Raw genomic sequence first — 16,946 nt, 5'->3', positions numbered from 1 at the left:
GTGCATGCGCTTGTTTAAAAAGTGTCATTCTTGTGCATGCGCTTGTTTAAAAAGTGTCATTCTTGTGCATGCGTTTGTTGAAAAAGGCATCGTTCTTGTGCATGCGCTTGTTGAAAAAGGTGTCATTCTTGTGCATGCGCTTGTTGGCAAAGGTATCATTCTTGTGCATGCGCTTGATTAAAAGGTGTTATTCTTGTGCATGCGCTTGATTAAAAGGTGTTATTCTTGTGCATGCGCTTGTTTAAGGTGTCATTCTTGTGCATGCGCTTGTTGGCAAAGGCATCGTTCTTGTGCATGCGCTTGTTGGAAAAGGTGTCATTCTTGTGCATGCGCTTGTTGGAAAAGGTGTCATTCTTGTGCATGCGCTTGTTGGAAAAGGTGTCATTCTTGTGCATGCGCTTGTTGGAAAAGGTGTCATTCTTGTGCATGCGCTTGATTAAAAGGTGTTATTCTTGTGCATGCGCTTGTTTAAGGTGTCATTCTTGTGCATGCGTTTGTTGGAAAAGGTGTCATTCTTGTGTATGCGCTCGTTGAAAAAGGCATCGTTCTTGTGCATGCGCTCGTTGAAAAAGGCATCATTCTTGTGCATGCGCTTGTTGGAAAAGGTGTCATTCTTGTGCATGCGCTTGTTTAAAAGGTGTCATTCTTGTGCATGCGCTTGTTGGAAAAGGCATCGTTCTTGTGCATGCGCTTGTTTAAAAAGTGTCATTCTTGTGCATGCGTTTGTTGGAAAAGGCATCGTTCTTGTGCATGCGCTTGTTGGAAAAGGCATCGTTCTTGTGCATGCGCTTGTTGGAAAAGGTGTCATTCTTGTGTATGCGCTCGTTGAAAAAGGCATCGTTCTTGTGCATGCGCTTGTTGGAAAAGGTGTCATTCTTGTGCATGCGCTTGTTTAAAAGGTGTCATTCTTGTGCATGCGCTTGTTGGCAAAGGCATCGTTCTTGTGCATGCGCTTGTTGGAAAAGGTGTCATTCTTGTGCATGCGCTTGTTTAAAAGGTGTCATTCTTGTGCATGCGCTTGTTTAAGGTGTCATTCTTGTGCATGCGCTTGTTGGAAAAGGTGTCATTCTTGTGTATGCGCTTGTTTAAAAGGTGTCATTCTTGTGCATGCGCTTGTTTAAAAGGTGTCGTTCTTGTGCATGCGTTTGTTGGAAAAGGTGTCATTCTTGTGCATGCGCTTGTTGGAAAAGTTGTCATTCTTGTGCATGCGCTTGTTTGCACTGAGCACATCCTTGTGAGAGGACTTGTGGGTAATGACGTAATTCTTGTGAGAGGACTTGTGGGTAATGACGTCATTCTTGTGTACGCGCTTGTTTGAAATGATGTCATTCTTACAGGGGCTGGTACAAATACGTGTACTTGAGCGTGTGATATTCTGAGTAAACAGAAAAAATCGCCCCAAGAAAAACTGTCTTACAGTTATATCGCGTCCACACATTAAATTATATTTTCAATTTGATGAATAACTATATATTGCCATATCAGTTTACAAAACTTCGCCATAATCCTTTCCACTGATCACATAATATTTTAAATTCTTTTTTCTACATTCTTTATGCACCTTTACAGTTCCTATTAGTTCTCATTTCATTCGAACTGGACCATTAAATTTTGATCTATTTTGACTATTACGCATGCTCGGAAAACCGGCGGGCTTTGCGGGCTTTTACCAGGTAAGTTATTTTTGTTAGGTCATCGAGCATTAACAGAACTCTTTTTTATTAAATTTTTATGAAGTTATAAGCATAAAAATCCCTTTCTGAAATGTCAAGATTTTTTTTCGAGAATTTTATAACACTTTCTTTCGTGTGTGACACTTTCTTTGGTGTGTGACAATTTCTTTGGTGGATCCGATTGAACAGAAGGACAGCTGATCAGCTTTCAGCGAAGATCCACTTGTTCTTTGTCAAGAATAAAGAAAAAAAAAACGATTTGCCTTGTACTGGCATATTTTGATAAATGCTCTTCTTCTACGTCATAAATATATATTCTTGAATACATGTCGCTCGTTTATAATATCAATTGCGGGTACCTGTTCTATGTGTCATCATCAAATCCCAACAACTCCTTCAAGGCGACTACTAAATAATAGATACAAAACCGAAGGACGCAAAAATTTTCCGCTACTCATCTTTTGTTTAGAAGAATCAAAGAGCGTTTTTTGTATGATAGATTAGGAGATGACAAATTGAAACGATTAATTATGTCTTCTATGGAGGATCTTCTGCAAATTGATAAAAAGAAAAAGAACTCCAAATCCGAATACTATGGCGACAGTGTGGATACAACAGCGAGGGAGAAGGTAAATCGCCGGGAGCAGGCCCGTGGCTTAGACAATGAAGGCTTTGAAGGCGATAACGAGGTAGAAAATGCAAGCCGCAGGAAAAGAAATGGCTCTAGAGGTCTAAAGCACGCGCATTCAGACGTGCATGAGTACCAAGTTAAGTCGCCTCCATATTCAAACGGCGAGAAATCAGTTCCTCCTCGAAGGCATAGCTCACCGCATCGAGGACGCGGCGCTTCTCACAGAAAGCAACGTCCAACAAGCACAGCAGAGGAGGATTTGAGAAAAGTCGCATGTCTTAATCACATGAAACAGCGGCGTTCCAAAAGCACAAGTTTTGAGTTGTCGTCAGTGGACTCATCTTTGGACGATGACGTGTTCTACAAGGAAGATGTCGAGCAACAGCCAAAATCTAAGCCTCGTCAGTTGAAGCTAAAGCAGCTGGAGGAAGATATCAAAGAGCAAAAAAGGCGGGAAAAGGAGCAGGAGGACCATCAAAGTCACGTCATCGTGCTTGAAAGAGCGGAGCTCAATCTCTATAAGCAACGTCTTGAGAAGGCTCTTCAAGAACGGGCTAACCTAACAAGCAAGCTTAGAACACTAAGTAGAAGCCTTTCGGCTCGGGAGGACTCTACTGAACAGGCCCCACAAGTAAGGCGTGCTAACTCTACTGGATCTAGAATGCAATCATCATTTGTAACAGATGATGTGGACGATAGAGTCAAGGTTATTCGATTGGTTAAAGTGCCTGAGAATCGACAATTGCCAGTGCCGCCACGAGGGAAGGCACACAGAGAGAGCGATGGGTACTTGATCCCTGCAGAAGACAGAGAAGTGAGGGAAATCATAGCGAGAGACCTAAGCAAGCATCCATACTATGAAGAAATAGGCCCGCGGCTATCCACCCGACGAGACCCGAACAACGCTACATCGAAATATGATGAAAGGGTAGGCACGGTTAAAGTGGAACAACAGTGGTTGGGTGACATGAGGCACAATGTCGATGATGTCTTACCTGTTGGGGAAGGCATTAGTGAAGCTAGCAGAACGCCAGACTGGAACAACAATGAACAGAAGAACATAGAGAGAAAAGAGGTGGAAGAAACTCAGGTAGGAATATCGGAATATGACGATGTTGAAACACTGCCGACTGCAGTAAAAGAAAAAAAGAGAGGGAATAAAGACTTGAATAAAAATTCTGAAAAACAACTGAGCGTCGAGGATTATCTAAGGTTAACTGAACAGGAGAGAGACTCAGTGAATGAGGCGACAAGCGGCCGATATGTTGATAATAATGACGATCTAGCAGGAGGCTTGGAAAGGCTCAAACTGCTTGAAGAGGAGTTTTGCCAAGAGGAACAGAATTACTTACACAATGGGGACAAAGAAAGGAAAAATGGAGTAAAATATAGTGTTCGGAAGGAGGTATCTCTTGATGAATCGCCTCTTCCTTCAAGCAGTCAGCATCGTGACACGAGCGATTCACGTGATGCCTGTAACGCAGAAACTTCTAGCAAATCACGTTGTTATGCGCCACGCAACCAGTACTCACGTGGTGAAGATGAAAATTTACAAACTCACAAGGCCAGCAGAGAAAACATTGGTAGGTCACGAATAGTACAGGAGATTCTAGATAGAAGGAGAAGATACGGAGGGACCTTTGATTATATGACTCCTCCAGGGACAAATGAGCGCGGGAAACCTCAAGGTCGAACAAACAAGGAATTCAGTGATGAGTTTCAGGAACCCAATAAAGGAGTTGTTAGAGAAGAGAGAACAGGATCTATAAATTTGAATAATAACATTATTGACGATAATGCGACTCCCCAGATGAGCATTTCCGAGAAATTGCGCTATTACGAAAAAACACTGACGCTTCACAAAGAGCTTCAGGAGTCAGGAGACTTGGCGCATGCGTACGCGAAGGTACAGGGCGCCAAAGCGAGGCACGAGATCCAGCGACGCGCGGCAGGGGAGGCCGCCGTGCTTAGGAGGGAGGCCTCGGCACTACTTTGGGAGGCCATGGACTTGGAGCGAATATGCGACCCAAACGCAAGGGTTAGACACATTTTTGTCCCGAAATAGGAACCTAATGTATGGTCCTGATGGACAATGTTTGAGCTGCAAGTAATACAGCCTATGAATATGTTGCTTTAAAAAAGGCAAATCATGCCGTAAGTTTGCGCTCCCGAGTCACAAAAGCATCCATTTTATTGGCAAATTCAGGCCAGCAACCAAGATATCTCAATCAGATTTCGTGAATCACCTTTAACCATTTGTGGTTATTTTGCAAATAGACTGTTGTATTTTCAAATGTTAACAATAGCAACAGAGGGGCTGATTGAAATTCTTTAAAAGAAAAGCAAATACAAAGTGATGATGTAGGCGACAACTTGTTTTTCAGGTTATTATCATTGCAATAAAAACACTTTTTTGTAGATTTTTCAAAGATATTCAGGGTTTGTAAAGCGATCTATTTTCACTGATTTTTCTTACCTGTTTTAATAAGTGTTGTGCTATTTGTGGGTTGGAATTACATAACTGTAAAAGAACTATTAACCCATCCCCACCCCATTTCTTTTTTCCTTCCCTTCTATATTGCCTAAAATTTTCAAATAAGCCCCCACCCCCAAAATTCCCCTAAAAATCTAAAATGATGATGTTATACTTTCGCAGGGCCGTAGCAGGGGGTGGGGCATTGGGGGCACATGCCCCCTAATATCCCCAAAAACTATAAGGAAATGACCACTAGAGGCGTGGCTGTACCCCTACAACTCTCTTTATGTTTCTGTACCGCCCCCCCCCCCCCAAAAAAAAAATGTCTTGAGGCCTGCTATGGCTTTGATGTTTTCAAGTGATTCTTACTTGGTTTCAATCAAAAGATTACTGACATAAAAGACACTATATAAAAAACAACAAATACGATAATAATAGCAATTAATATATATGAAAAGGCCCACCTTGTCCCAGGCTTGACAAGAAATGCTGCTCACAAAGATAGTTTGGTCCCATTGCAGTGTAGAAAACCACATTGGATAGTAGCTTTTATTATTACTTTTTTTTTTTAGGGGGGGGGGGGAAATTTATTGCATAGATTGATAGCCCAGTTTGGTCCTAAATGTCCTTCTACTCCCCCTATCAAGCCCACATTAGTATTACAGCACAATGAAGTCGCCCCACTGACAGAGCCAGAAAATGGCATGACACTTTCCAATCTATAAGCTCAAGATCCCTCATACAACGAGTTCCTCTGACCAAAAGCTTAATTCCAAATTTAAAAGAAAAGAATACGAAATTTAGATATTACAAGCAAAGTTGGCTTAATTTCTGATTAGAGCCCGACTTCATACTTTGAACATTTGGAAATTGCACTTCAAGCCTCATATCTCTAGGACAAATCCATTGGAAAAAAAGACACTTAAGGAACCATTATGCAAAAATTCAAGCTTACCAAAATTAACCAGGTCTTATTTTGGGAAAACTAGCCATTTTTTGCCCTATCAACCCCACCAAGTTGACCCTTGAATTGCCATATCATAGACATTTACAAAATGATGTACAAACCCCCCACAGTAAACCCTAACAGAACTATAACTCTGCTACTTGATGTACATACCTCACAGTCAGCTATGTTCACGCTGTGTCCAAATCATTGGGCAAATACTGTTGTAAGACAAAATGCCACTTAGTTTCCCAAACACTTCATGTTCACTCTAAAGACAACAGGACTGGGATAAATAGACTTGTAAAATTCATGTGTACAGTGGCCGAGCCTGGGGGTCCTAGTAGCCCTGTTGGGAAGCCCCCTTCCCCCCCCCCCCCTCCCCTCACAAGAAATCTTAGATCCGTCACTGGAATAATCAGAATTTTTTGTTGTGTTCAACAGTTCAAAATAAGTTAGAAGTACAAACTTTGTAACACAGTTTCTATCGGCTTCAAGCAAGAAAAAATACCCTTTCGTCAACATTAAGAGTAAAGTAAAAAAGGGAAACTTTAGAGATATGGAATAAGCAACTCAGATTCAAACCTTCCCGCCATAATCGAATTGGGACCATGGTAAGTTAAATAAATAGTGAATCAGTCATAGTGAAGTGACCAAAACGTATTACCAAATTTCTGATTATTCTATGAATAAGACAAAATTTAAAGCTTACTTGGTAAGTACCAATATTCGCAGTAGATCGTGAAGAATGCCTTCTGGTAGCATTGAAACACATTTCATCTGACACTTTTCAAACAAACGGGAAGGACTGGAACTATCCCTTCCCCTCCCCTCGATAGTATCAGTGCGCTCGAGATGGTCACGTGTTTACATTCCCTCTATTCAAGATGGCGGACCGTCGTCTCTTCCTTCTCTGTTCTGCTTTCGTGGTTATTTGTCATTTTACTGTAGAAGCCGTCTTTCCCGTTCCTGTATTCATTTGGTCTAAAGAAAGGTAAGTAATTTATAGCCTTTTTTTGTTGGTTTTTGTAAAGCTTGTTTGTAAAGAAGCCGTAGGAACATTGATTACAAATCAGAAGAGTTTTCGTGAAATACGAAAGAAGATGGAAATGTCATCGGTATAGATCGAAGTTTGTAACTGCATTGTTCTGACAATATTGCTTTTTTAATGACTATTCGCTTTTGAAGTCAATCAAAATTTATTTCTTGGAGTTTATTTTTTGTATGTCGGTTATGAACTTGTGTTATCAAAATCTTTCGCTATGCTTGGGCAGGTGAAATAATCTCAATAATGTAATTGACTTATTTAACCTCTTTTAGTTTTTTATAGTATATGAGTTTCCTATGTATCCGATAAATCTGGTATTATAGTCCTTGTTTAAAAAAAATCATAGGTGATGACTTGTATACCTGAATACCTGAAAAAAGTTACTATTTAGATGTTTTTTGACATTGCTCATTATTTTTTCATTCGAGTTTATATACAAAGACACCAATATAAGTCTTATTTTTTTTAAATTGATTCGGCATAAATAGTACTCTGATCTCTGATATACAGTATTAGAGGTAGTTCAATCATTTAGTTCACCCCCCCCCCCCCCCCTGATAACGTTCATTCATTTCCATTACCCAAGGACATGACGGAAAAACATGGAAAAAGCGCAATTTCAGATAGAGAGAGAAGACACAATTTCATACAATGGCTATAGGTTCCTTGTATTACAGACTGATTTTCAAAACACAAATAATGTGAGGCCGAAGTGCACATAACCAGATTTTGGCTTTTTAAGATAATTTTTCCTTGATCATCATTGACCATCAGCTCAGGGATGAAAAGTTCAAATTTCAATGACACTTTACAAAAAGTCGCATCAACTTAAAAAAAGTCGCACTTGATATTTTGTTTGCTATAAGTTACTAAGTACTCAGAGAAATTCTCCGCCTTATTAATGTGAAATGGGTTTATTTGACGCGTCACGTCAAAAAATTTCCAATGCTGTCAATCATTGATAGTGCCTTGATATTTGAAAGATATCAGACAAAAAGAAAAAAAATGTTGATACTTTACGTTTTGTTATTAGATTTGATATTCTTTATAAAATCATTATGTTTGTTTGATAATATTAATGTTGTGGTTTGAAATGCTTCTTGGTTTGAAATTGTTAAAACCAGTTTGAAAAAAATTCAAACCATGCCACATTTGTTGTGGTTTGAAATGCTTCTTGGTTTGAATTTTTTTCAAACTGGTTTTAACAATTTCAAACCAAGAAGCATTTCAAACCACAAAATTAACATGCTAGTAGACAAGGGGCCCTTAGGAAAAGGCCTAAGTACTAGCTGCCATTATACCTTACTGAACACTTTGTACTTGGTTTTGTGCCATGTTTCCCAGCTCAATATTTTAACCAACTTGCAGAACAATTTCTTAATAGGAACAATCCTGAAACTTATATGGCATATATAAATAATATAAAACTCATAAGGTCTACATTACACTAGATAGAAGCTTTTTAAAGCTAATAGGTGTTAGAGGTGTAACAGCTAAGAATCCAGTGATCGGGCTTTGTGTTTTGTTCATGGTTCAATGTGTGATTTGCTATCGGCAGTTCCCTGACCCAAGACTCTTCGCCCCTTGCTGGTCACACGCTATCAACTGAGGACTTCCAAAATAAATACCTTCAAAAGGTGCTACACAAGCCTCAAACAGTCGCACTGTTTGTTCAAGACAGGGTGAGTGTTTATTATCATAGGAAAGCATATGGTCTAGTTTTCCAAGGTTTCTAAGTATTTTCAGCATGAAGTACTTGAGTCTTGTGTAAAATTTTTATTACTCATTTGCTGAAACACTAACTGGAAATCAGAATCAGTTCAGGTTATCCAAGGTTCTTTGAAAACATGATTCAATGAAATAAGAAACTAAGTATTTTTAATCCTGAATCATAGTCTAATGGTAGACTACTGTATGGCCAAACCAAAGATTGTAGAAGAAAGAGTTCAGATAGAATCCGATTTTAAGCTCAAGCTATCAAGTAATTGGCACTCTTCTTTTTACCCAGATCTATAATAATGTCATACTATTGATGTTGCTAACCTGTCATGACCCCTGACTATGCTGCTTTAATAAATGATCTTTTTTTCACAGTTAAGTGTGGATGACTTTACCCGGTATGGTGATGCCTTTACCTCTGGCAGTCATGGAGCCTTCAATAATCTCAAGATAACCATGGACAAAGCCAATTCATCTATAGTCCTACCCTCCGTGGATTCTACATTTGAGGGGCTGACATCTGGCCTCACTGATTACATCAAGTCTCAGATCGACGGAAAGCTATTTGTTGTGAATGAAGAAGGTACTGTTTGATGCTTTGATTTTTACATCTATGACAATGGCACTCAAGACAATGATGTGACTGTCTGTGAGCAGATGAAGCCATTCCAAAATACAAAAGACAGAGAGATTTGTTTGTGTGGAGAGCAGAAATAGCAACATGGGGGATGTTGGGAGGGGGGCTAGCTCATACAGCGATTCTTTTAGAATTATTTGTTTTTCTAGGGGGAATGATAAATAAGATAAGTTACTTTTTACTCCCCAAGTTCAGAGCCAGAATGTTAGGCAAATGGAATAACAAACATTACAATAACATTTGTGCAATAACAAAGGGCCCATTTGTTATTTTGTTTCTTCTACTCTTTTTACAACATTTTTGCTCCATTAAACTAAATGTTGTATCTATTTATGTTTTAGATGTTGACTCTTTCTCCATTGACAAATACACAATGAATCAACAGAGGACAAATGTTTTTATTATAAACCTCCGCCCTGTTGAGTTAAGGTCAGTTAAGTGAAAAAGGTAGTTTTGAAATCAAGTGACATTTCACCATTTGAGGAAACAGATTTGGTCATGAGGATGGCTTTTATACCATGGGAGCTACACTAAATTCTAAAAGTGGAGGGAATTGGATTTGATTTGGCTAACCAGCTAGTCTGAAGTGTCTTTCATTTTGACATCAATCCGATCTTTGACCATCATAATTTACTGTGCAGCAAGCTTTTTAATGACACTATTAATAATCCTAACCACAAGTTAAGTACTCTTCTGCCGCCTGTAAATGATCACTCCCGATATGCTCTGCTACACATGCGCCGTTTTAATGTTCCAAGACTTTGCACAAAAAGGGCTAGTAATACTTTCATATTCTCCATGATCAAACAACTTAAGCTGTAGTTATATACGTTTTTATCATATATTTTTATAGGAAGTAATTATATTTTATCATAATAATATTTATAACTATTTTTGTATTTAAATTTTTCATATTATTTTTAATTTTTTTGTACATAATGCGTAATTCAGCCTTTTGGCTGCAATGCATATATCTATCTTGAGAATCAATCATAAAATATGGATGTAATGTATTTGTTTGTTTGGCTTTCTCTAGCTCTCCGTCCAATGCTGGTCTTGTCTTCTCACAAAATGGTAAGTAAACTGTTTTTGCACTAAACTTCAGAAATTATCATTATAAACTCTCCTGTTCTTGCTTCAATGCAAAGACTAATTAATATCATAGTGTTTGGCAACCAAGTCAACCATCCATCTACTTGGCAATTGCCCCAAGTTGTAAGGCAACCAGTTAGCTTAGTTTGGCAATAAGTTGCCTAACAAATTTGGACAATTGCCTGATAGTGGGTTGTTTCCTAATGACTTGATTGCCTAACTCACGGTAAGTGTATTATAGGAGTTTGAAAATGTCAGTGTTTCAAAAATGTCTATAGCATTAAAATCATTTTGTGTATGCATGCTATAGTGTAGAGGAATTATGTAAGTCAAACTCTTTTTATGATTTCAGATCAATTGATGGCCTCAATAACAAAGCAGATAGCAGCCAGTAACAGTCCTTCATATACGTGCATTCTGACAGGCGACGCCCCCAGCAAGGTAAAACATCTCACTATTGTTCTCCCTGTACAGTATATTGAATTTGTAGAATGTTTCTGATTGGCCAATGAGATCACATGGTCTAAGTGGTCATGGTCCGTGCGAAAACCCTTGCAGATTTTTGTTAATTAGTGCCCTAAATCTCATAAAACACTTGTGGCCATTATCTAACCCTTACATAAAAAGGTCATAAATTTGTTGAATGTTCAGCTATGGGAACCCTGAGTTATCGTCAACTTGATAATAATTTGAGATAAGAAGTGAAACAAAAAAATGTGACTGGGGTTGAGCATGCCAAATACTTTTAGCAAGTCTGTTCAAAAGAAAGATTACATGCGTAGAAGCTCCCTCTGGTACTTACTTTCCAGGGCCTTGTTATAATTCTGACAAGGACTGTAGTTTTTTTGTGTAATATGTAATTACTGATAATTCCTTTTCGCTTCCATATAATAATCAGAAAAGTCAGTCTCAAAGTGATGGGTTGTCTCTTGTTTCATTAACACTCTATCTTTTTTGTGGAAAAAGTAGTTTGCACTCATGAAAATTTTTTTTGTTTGTTAGATTGTCCTGGACCAACAGATAGCAGAGGTGAGGGCCTCACTCCCACATGATCGCTTACGGAGAGATGCAGACCCATTAGATGCTGATAACAGCAGAGTTAACACCATCACTTTTGGCAATGGCACCCTGTTTGTTAATGGAGATTGTGTCTTCATGAATATGGCTGGGCTGGTGGTGAGGTCAGACAATAAGACCTTCAACATTCTCAATACAACATCCCTTACTGGAACAGTTCAATCCAAGTGCTCCAATGTCTCTGACTCCAGGTATGATTTAAGGTAGTAAAGTGCAGGTACATTAAAGAAGGCCAATAGGTGGCTTGCATTAAGATACTGTACGTACCACATGACTTTTTGGGTGGTTAACTTACGCACACTCCAGATTTTTACTTAATAAAAAAAAATATTGTTTGCGTGCCTTCATTGAGTTTTGAAACCTGAGGTGTTTTTGTTTTGGAGAATTCGAGAGCAGATTAGTAGAGCACGAGACCGCAGGCTTCAAGAATTCCCGAAACAAACACCAAGGTTTTCTAAACTCAATAAAGGCACAAAGAATGTTTTATTTCTTTTATAAAATTTTTTTCTAACCCTATGCAATTAAGACAGAAAACTTCACAACAAACAGTACACACTCATGGCGTCATTTCAGTGCAGTTTGAAAAACTGGGTTCAAAATCCAAGCAATATTTACTTTATCATTGACTGATGATGCACAAATTCCCCTAACACGATTTTATGCTTAGTATCCATTGATTATTGTTAACAAAGAATCGAACTTTAATCATGGATGGCTGAAGGTTTGTAATAGTCATCGTGACGAAACAAAGGGAAAAAGTATAGTAAGAATATGGCCGTTAATATATGCTGGGAAAATTAGCCTTCGGGCATACTTAGGGCTATGATCGTTTCTTGAATTAGCTTAAAAAAAAGATCCTATTTAAATTTTCTGAAGATTTAGAGATTTAATCAAAACAATTCCTCCATAATTCACTACATAAGAAAGTTTGAACAATTGAGTTTTCTAAACTCAATAAAGGCACAAAGAATGTTTTATTTCTTTTATAAAATTTTTTTCTAACCCTATGCAATTAAGACAGAAAACTTCACAACAAACAGTACACACTCATGGCGTCATTTCAGTGCAGTTTGAAAAACTGGGTTCAAAATCCAAGCAATATTTACTTTATCATTGACTGATGATGCACAAATTCCCCTAACACGATTTTATGCTTAGTATCCATTGATTATTGTTAACAAAGAATCGAACTTTAATCATGGATGGCTGAAGGTTTGTAATAGTCATCGTGACGAAACAAAGGGAAAAAGTATAGTAAGAATATGGCCGTTAATATATGCTGGGAAAATTAGCCTTCAGGCATACTTAGGGCTATGATCGTTTCTTGAATTAGCTTAAAAAAAAGATCCTATTTAAATTTTCTGAAGATTTAGAGATTTAATCAAAACAATTCCTCCATAATTCACTACATAAGAAAGTTTGAACAATTGCATAATAATAACTCGAGCTCACTCTATTTGGAGCTGTAATCGTTCAGTCTTTGGTCTGGTTATTAATTGATAAAATGCTCGCAATACATGTATTTTATAATGTTTTCCTCAGAATGATAGTTTTACCCTTTCCTAGATTGTTAATGTGCAAAACTCATATGGCATGTCAGTATTGGGATTAATTGTGTTTCAAATTTTTGTTTTTTGTCCGGAAAAAGGAGCTGAAATGGGGCATGTTTTCTTGAGTCCCTCAAATGATAAGAAGAAGCCAGCAATTAAAAAAACGCTTTTCAGACGGATTCATGACACAAATTCCATAGTAGTGCAAGGTTTGAGTCCCACATCATGACATTTTTTTTTCTTTTTTTGCTGTCTCTTTCTCGCTCTTTTTCTTGTACTGTGTATATACTTGAAATTACAGTGAAACATTTCTAAAACTGCAATAATTGTTGTAGTAGATACATGCACACCTTGCGGTCTATTTTAAGATAATCCCACTTAGCAACCAATTTTTTTAAATTTTTTTTTTATGTTTCAAACAGGGCTTCTGGAATTACGCGGAAAAAAACTCAAAATTACACAGGATTTTTTGCTAAATTATGTGGAAAATCAATCATTAGGCGCTAAATTATGCGGGATTTTCGCAATACATTTTTCTTTAAAAATCAAAATTTTGCGGGATTCTTTACTGAATTATGCGCTAAATTACACGGAATATCAACTGTTACGCCCAAACTACATTTTGTACTGAAGGAAAGCACGAAATAACTTGAAAAGGTTAATTTTTTTGCGTGAAAATATCTTAGGCAAGTTTTCATTGGCTCCTAGCCACCAGCCAATTAAAAAAGGTATTTTATTATTAGTCCTAGGCCTTCGCGATTTATCAAAGAACGCCTAGTCGTTTTTATTGTTTTCGAAATTCAGTTCGAAATATCGCACTCTTACGAAAAAATATATCTCTTATTTTTGAGAAATAGAGGTAAGAACCCTAAAAGAACACATCAGCTGTGCACTTAAATGTTTTGTATTTCAAAATTTAGCCAAATTACGCGGGATTACGTGGAAATTTGTGGTTTATGCGGATTACACAGAAAAAGTCAAATTACGCGCTTCCGCACAAGCGCGTAATTCCAGAAGCCCTTCTCAAAATATTCACAGTCAATTTGAAAGATAACCATCCACTTTTAATAACTGATTGATGAAAAGTATTTTATTGAAAATATTTCTGGGGGGAATGGGGATGGATGCCATGTGTGACCCAGTGTTTGTTACAAGAATAAAATGGCACTCTGATTGCCTTGCATTATGGTTTTGACATTAACAAATGTAAAAATATTTACCAGCTTGTGTGGAGAATGTATATGATTGTACAATCTTTTTTTAAAAAAAAGATTAAAAAAGTTGTATTCCACTATAGGAGGTGAAGCTACCATCAGCTATATTACATTGAATGAACTTGCAACACATTAAGTTTTACTGACCCAAGGTGGTAAAATATTTTCCGTTGTGTATAATATACTATGCAATTGAGCAGAATCTGGACAACAATGTTAAAAATCATCTTTCTTTTTTTTTCTTATTACTTATAGTGCTTAGTACTCATAGTGCTTATTGTGTGATTTTGTTGTCATTTCTTGCAGTGTCGACCTTAACCTCAAGACTACTGAGCTGAGCACTTTTAAGCTAAGGTAATATCTAACCACCAAAAGGGCCAAAGGACCCGGGAATATTGTCAACAGTACATTATTATTGTAGTTGTTGTTGTAAGAAATTTTGGATTGCCCTTCCAGTATTAAAAAAAACAATAATTAAGGTATTTCATGGCTTTATAGCCGTCACATTACATTCTAAGAGAGGAGGTTGACAAAAGCTTTCTCTTTCCTTATAATCATGAACAAATAAAAGGAAAGTACAATGAATCCGGATCCTTTGGATCTATAATACAGACTATAATACAGAGCATGGATGCTCATCTTGTTTCTTTCATGTTAAACAGAGTTACATTCAACCTGACCCAAGGAGCCTGGTACTGCAAGGAGATGAAGCTCACAGCTACTGGGGGTGACTGGAATCTCGAAAAGACATATCCCTGTCAACAGCAAGTCCAGATTCCAATGCAGATGTCTTACCACTGCTACAATGCTACCTTCAAGGGAAATGGTTCTGCCATTCGGTTCCTGGACTTCCAGGTATGTTTGTACCATTATAACACTGTGTGGTACTATACAAATCAAGGGCAGTCATTTCTCCATCTCAAGGGGGCTGGTGTATAATATTTTATGCTTTAGTGTACATCAGTTACACTGGGCTCAGATTACAAGTTACCTTCAGGACACGCAAAATATGATCATTTAGTAAGTGCCTGATCACTTAAGTCAGACAGACCATGGTCTGCTTAACGGACCATATGTGCTGGTAGTTGGCCTCATGGACACTGATGCACACAAGCAAGAAGAGCCCTAACTGATTGTTAAAAACAACAGCTTGGCACCAAAAAGTCTAAATCGCGATATGGGACTCCCCATGATCTGTGCAGCCGCTGGTCATTCATCCAATGGGTGGTGTGTGTGCACATGACCTGTTGTTTGTCTCATCATATATTTACAGTATCTGTTATTTATCTGTCATCCTGATGAAGGAAGTATTACTGAAATGTCATATAATTACACTCCGTGAAAATAATAATTCTGCATATTTTGCAAAACAACATGTGCCTATTTGACATCACGAACTAAAAATTCACTATCTTGTCAAATTGATTTTCATAGTAAAATAAGGTGTACCCCTATTTCAAAATTCATGCAGCCAAAATTACACACATCAGTCATCATATTTGTCACTGTTTTCTCAATGTTTTAACATTTGTGTCTTCATATAGGTACAAGCCTATGGCATCGAGAATGGCCGCTTCTCATATGCCTATGATTGTGTTGGCTTCTTTTCCATCCCCATCTTGATGGGTCTATTGACAGTCGGCGTGCTGTTAATGATTCTTTTCTTTGGAGTGATGGCAGTGTTCAGTATCACCACCATGGATAGATTTGATGACCCAAGAGGTCCTGGAATCAATATTGGAAGCACTGTACAAGGCTAATATACAGTTATAGAATTTTATCCAATTTTGATTAGGTTATTTCTAATGTTTTGTTTACATGTAAACAAATAGACATGAAGCCTGGCTGTTTGTTATGGATAAGTTGATTGTAAGTAATGTCTGGGTGCCAAAGAAATTTCATTCTTTCACAAAAATACAGTGTTAACATAACTAGCCATGTGCTATCACCGATTCAATGAAAACTGTTTAGTGAGTCAGCAGATACAAGTTATAATATCCTGGTCTTTGCAGTACAAGCTGTGACCTACTTTTGCATTTTGCAGTGTTGTCCGAGGCGTAGTAGGAGATTCTGAAAGGGGAAGGGGTTAAAACCTGTAAAAAAATTAAATCAATTATTTTGTACTTTAGCAAGCTCAAATTCTTTTTTTTTTTTTTTTTCATGACTATTACTCTTTGGCTATTAGAGTGGTTTTCATTAACACGTGAAACAAAGTGTGATAATCAAAGTGTAATAAAGAGAACAATGGAATTAGATTGCAATAAAGTGTAATACGCTAAAAGTGTAGTTCAGGGTTAATGAAAATCACTCTACAGTTTGTTTCATTGACACTTGCAACTTGGGCCAACAAGTCAGTAATATCAGGAAATAAATGTAGCATTGTGGTGCCTAGTATTGTTAATGTTGTACAGTGCTGTGAAGTTCTTTGGTAACATTTCTTTGTCTTATTCGAGCAAGAATAAGTTAACAATACTGGTCAATGTTGGAGCTTTTTTATTAACAAACACATTGTACGAATTCATTAGAATCGTGATTATGTTCTTGCAAATATGAGTATGTGGGAGAGCTTTACAAAAATTGATTGGGATTATGTAAAAAACAGATGGAATAAAATTTAAACAAAAATTGTAGTATAAATAACTTTACAGTAATATTGGCGGGTTTAGCTAGGAGTGTGACTGTTCAATTTCTGTAAGCCATATCAAAGTCTTCCAAAATTTCCAAGCTTTATTTGCTTGTGTGGTTCTTGAACCCACAACACTACCCCTTACTCCACCAAAGGAAAAAGAAAGTGAAAGGAAAATGCAACAAAAAATATAAGTCTTCTTAACAGATCCCCCTTTTTGTATGTAGTGCCCCTCCCACCTTATTTTTTCCGGGAAG

General features: G+C 37.6%; 3 protein-coding genes across 3 annotated transcripts in view; 2 read left to right on the top strand and 1 right to left on the bottom strand.

The window, feature by feature from the left end:
* LOC5507452 (fibrillin-3) overlaps positions 1 to 6,581 on the bottom strand; it is a 33,458-nt gene extending 26,877 nt beyond the window's left edge. The window contains exons 1-2 of the mRNA XM_048733719.1: positions 6,439 to 6,581; positions 5,901 to 5,995 (exon numbers count right to left, since the gene is read on the bottom strand). The gene's annotated coding sequence lies outside the window, so the exon portion shown is untranslated. The remainder of the gene's footprint in view (positions 1 to 5,900; positions 5,996 to 6,438) is intronic.
* LOC116617613 lies at positions 1,939 to 4,722 on the top strand. The gene has a single exon (XM_032380476.2). The coding sequence runs from the start codon at positions 2,204 to 2,206 to the stop codon at positions 4,367 to 4,369; it is 2,166 nt and encodes a 721-aa protein (XP_032236367.2). The 5' UTR covers positions 1,939 to 2,203; the 3' UTR covers positions 4,370 to 4,722.
* Positions 6,579 to 16,688, top strand: LOC5511179 (V-type proton ATPase subunit S1). Its single transcript, XM_032380477.2, has 10 exons — positions 6,579 to 6,720; positions 8,333 to 8,456; positions 8,869 to 9,076; positions 9,472 to 9,559; positions 10,167 to 10,204; positions 10,575 to 10,663; positions 11,225 to 11,490; positions 14,370 to 14,417; positions 14,726 to 14,918; positions 15,608 to 16,688. The coding sequence occupies exons 1-10, from the start codon at positions 6,614 to 6,616 to the stop codon at positions 15,821 to 15,823; spliced, it is 1,377 nt and encodes a 458-aa protein (XP_032236368.2). The 5' UTR covers positions 6,579 to 6,613; the 3' UTR covers positions 15,824 to 16,688.
* Positions 16,689 to 16,946: the final 258 nt, after the last annotated feature.

This window comes from Nematostella vectensis, chromosome 10, assembly GCF_932526225.1.
Source record: "Nematostella vectensis chromosome 10, jaNemVect1.1, whole genome shotgun sequence".
In the NCBI taxonomy this organism is placed as follows: domain Eukaryota; kingdom Metazoa; phylum Cnidaria; class Anthozoa; order Actiniaria; family Edwardsiidae; genus Nematostella; species Nematostella vectensis.
Note: the sequence above shows the minus strand (reverse complement) of the source record. Positions and strands in the feature narration are given on the sequence as shown.

What these genes read in the sequence shown, in the direction of transcription:
- LOC5511179 (XM_032380477.2), top strand. Translation starts at nt 6,614, where the DNA reads ATGGCGGACCGTCGTCTCTTCCTTCTCTGTTCTGCTTTCGTGGTTATT. An exon ending in TTCATTTGGTCTAAAGAAAG is followed by an intron (nt 6,721 to 8,332) that starts GTAAGTAATTTA and finishes TGCTATCGGCAG; the next exon opens with TTCCCTGACCCAAGACTCTT. An exon ending in TCCAATGTCTCTGACTCCAG is followed by an intron (nt 11,491 to 14,369) that starts GTATGATTTAAG and finishes CATTTCTTGCAG; the next exon opens with TGTCGACCTTAACCTCAAGA.
- LOC116617613 (XM_032380476.2), top strand. Translation starts at nt 2,204, where the DNA reads ATGTCTTCTATGGAGGATCTTCTGCAAATTGATAAAAAGAAAAAGAAC.